This window comes from Apaloderma vittatum, unplaced genomic scaffold, assembly GCF_000703405.1.
Source record: "Apaloderma vittatum isolate BGI_N311 unplaced genomic scaffold, ASM70340v1 scaffold42865, whole genome shotgun sequence".
Lineage (NCBI taxonomy): Eukaryota > Metazoa > Chordata > Aves > Trogoniformes > Trogonidae > Apaloderma > Apaloderma vittatum.
The window spans coordinates 1-3149 of NW_009717315.1; the positions used below are offsets into that span (position 1 = coordinate 1).

At 49.6% G+C, this 3149-nt stretch overlaps 1 protein-coding gene across 1 annotated transcript; it reads left to right on the top strand.

Annotated features, from left to right (window-relative positions):
• Positions 1 to 830: 830 nt before the first annotated feature.
• On the top strand, positions 831 to 1883 carry LOC104268206 (NADH dehydrogenase [ubiquinone] 1 subunit C2-like; the record flags this gene model as incomplete). The annotated part of the gene is made up of 2 exons (XM_009869833.1): positions 831 to 974; positions 1834 to 1883. Coding segments are annotated over 2 exons (194 nt in total), but the record flags the coding sequence as incomplete, so codon positions are not given.
• Between the last annotated feature and the right edge of the window lie 1266 nt (positions 1884 to 3149).

The window sequence follows — 3149 nt, forward strand, 5'->3', positions numbered from 1 at the left end:
GGTGGGGGTGCACCTCCTCTCACAGAAACCCTGGAAGGGACCTGGAGATCATCTTGTCCAGCCTGGGCTGCTCGAGCAGGGCCAACCTGGAGCTGATTTACCAGCACCAGGGTGACACCTCCGAGGGTGGAGACCCCACAGCCTCTCTGCACACCCTGTCCCAGCGCTGCGTCACCCTCGCAGTTCAAAAAAAAAATAGTCTGTCGGTTCAGATGGAGCCTACCCCATTTCAGCTTTTATTTTTGTCTTAAGTCTTATCCAAAAAAGAATCCAGTTTACCCAGTCTGAGACCACTGCCAAAGCAAATGGAGTTGATGTTGAAGAGATTTGCTTCAACAGTGAAAACACGAGCCTTTCCCGCAGAGCAGAGCTACTGCTGTAGGTTCCTTCACTGGTTCTTCTCCTGCAGCCGTGTTCTGCCACCCTTATTCACATGCCCGACTTAAAAGCGGTATTTAACATAGTATTTCTTTAAATGTTTTAACTTAGTATGGACAGGGGGGTTATTTTTAATTCCTCCTTAGCTGCTTCCCTGTATCCAAAACCAGGCTGCAAAGTAAAAATACAGAAAACTGTCTAAACTCAAATATAGCAGCACAGCGTGCGCTGCGGTGGCTTAAACCCCGGGGTGTGCTGCACCCACTCAGAACTTGGTAATAAGGCAAATAAGAGAGAAAGGAGAAACTCCCACCTTTACTTTCCACTTTACTGAGATTATAACCCAAGACTGGGCATCATCCTAGGCTGGACTTGATGATCTCGGAGTCTTTTCCAGCCTCAGCAATCCTGTGACTTCCTAACGCTGCGATTGGCATCTCTGGGGCTCGCAGGTGTTCACCGCCAGGTCCTCTTCGTCACCGTGGGCTGGTTTGTGGGTTATTTCCTCATGAGGCGCATGGAGTACATGCACGCCAAGGTGGACCGGGAGTTGTTCGAGTACGTCCGGCAGCACCCGGAAGACTTTAAGGCAGCAGGTACGAGAAGTCAGCGTTTGAAAACGTATCGCAAACTGCTTTCAGGCATTCGAAAAACGTATTTCGAATAGACGGTGGTAAATAAGTGCTGAAGGATGTGGCGGCAGTGCTGGGCCGCTCGGAGAATCGCGTCTCTCCCAGCGAGCCCAGCTGGCTGCTCACTCCTGCTCGTTCACAATCTAAAACGCGGCAGGATTAAGGATTTCATGGTATGAAGTATGCTTGAGCCCTTGATGACCGACTCTTCCTTCTAGAAGCTTGTTTTAATATAAAAATGGCAAAAAATAAATAATAGATCAAATTTGTGCTGCCGAAGAAGGAGCAAAGTAAGGAAGATTAGAAATCACGGGGGTTTGTCCTTGCAAAAATCACCTTTTTACTGTTCATTCTTGTGAAACGGCGATGTGTTTCGATTCAGAAATGGAGCGATGAATATTCAGAATATTCAGGTGAAAGGAGAATAAATCGAAATGTCAGGAAACCCGAAGCACCGTTGAGCTGTTGCTGCCCGAGTGCTGCGGCGCAGGGCAGCGTTTGACCAAACGTGCTCACTAAGCCCAGATTTAGGCTGAAGGTTCTCTTATTTTCTGATAAAACCCACTCAGGTAACTCTGGCTGTTGAGTTGGGATCCACGTGGTGCCGTCTCGGAAGGGATCTCTAGAAATAAAAATGTGTTTGTATCGAGATCCCCTCACCGGGATCTGCAGCTCAGCCCCGTGGAGGAGAAGTTAAAGATTTAGTTTGTGCAGCCAGCAAGAGTTTGCAAAACCCCCACGGTTTTGGTGGCTTTGTTAAGCCGAGGATTTAATATTAAAAGTTCAGAATGCTGATGAGGTTTTTGCCACTCGCCCCTCGCAGACAAGAGGAGGATCGGAGAGCTCTTGGAGGATTTCTACCCGGTTTGCTGAGGATTTCTCCGGCGGCGACGTGTCACGGGAGGCGCCTGCTGAAGTGATTCCGTACCGATCGTTTTGAGAGTTTCCGTCCGAGAACATCGTCAGGCTGCCGCTGGGGCTTGGGAAACTTTTGCGTAATAAAAGCTATGGTGAAATACTTTGCTTTTAATTATTTGTTCTTCTGTTCCGTTACGGCGTATCCGTGTAGAGGTGACAGGTGATAGGAGAATCGGTTTGATTCACCCCTTTTCAGTTAATTTAATTCTGAACATGGGAGGTTATTCCTGCAGTTTATATCTTATTAAAAAACCCCAGAAAATAGTTATGGAAATTCCTCCTTTTTATTCCTCTTAACCTTTGAGCTCTGGGCCAGCCCCTGCAGACACTGGCCAGAGTCTCAGGGTGAAAGGAGTTCCATCCCCCTAAGAAAATAGATGTTCTCCCCAGTTAGTTATTTTTCTATATTTTGTGTTCTTGCGTTGCTTTTTCTTCACTTGGCATCACGATTTCTGCTCCCACACGTGGGTGTTGGCTCCCGAATCCTCGCGCTGAACCCAAACGTGTTCCAGACACGCTGAGGATCGGCCGCTCTCCTGAGTTTCGCCGCGGGGCGCTCGGCACCTCTGGGGCTCGGAGCGCTTCTGCTTGAGGCTGCTCCGGTTGGGAACGTTTTTTACAGACTCACTGACCTACGCTGGTTCTCAGCATCTGCTCCGGCTTCCTCCGGTGCTGCCCTGTTCCCCCTGCACCACCTTCTGCTCTGGGTGGTGCCTCAGACGCTTTTTCTCGACTACCTTGTCCCTGTGGGAGCCTCTCGTGTGCTCCGGGTGCTGCTGCCTCACCCCCTGCTCCCAGCCCGGGGCTGCTCTGAGGGTCAGGACGGTTGGGTCCTTCTCCTTTCTTTGTCACCAGGGTCTGACTCCGCTCCCAAGTGATGTTTCAGAAATAGAATCACAGAATCATTAAGGTTGGAAAAGACCTCTAAGATCGTCCAGTCCAGCTGTCTACCCAACACCACCGTGACCACTAAAGCATGTCCTGAAGTGCCACATCTACACATTTTTTGAACACCTCCAGGGATGGGGACTCCACCCCTGCCCTGGGCAGCCTGTGCCAGGGCTTGGCAACCCTTTCAGTAAAGGAATTTTTCCTAATTTCCAATCTAAACCTCCCCTAGTGTGACTTGAGCCCGTTTCCTCTTGCCCTGTCATTAGTAACTTGGGAGAATCGACCAGCACCCACCTCACTACAACTTCTACTCCAGAAGTTGTAGAGGAG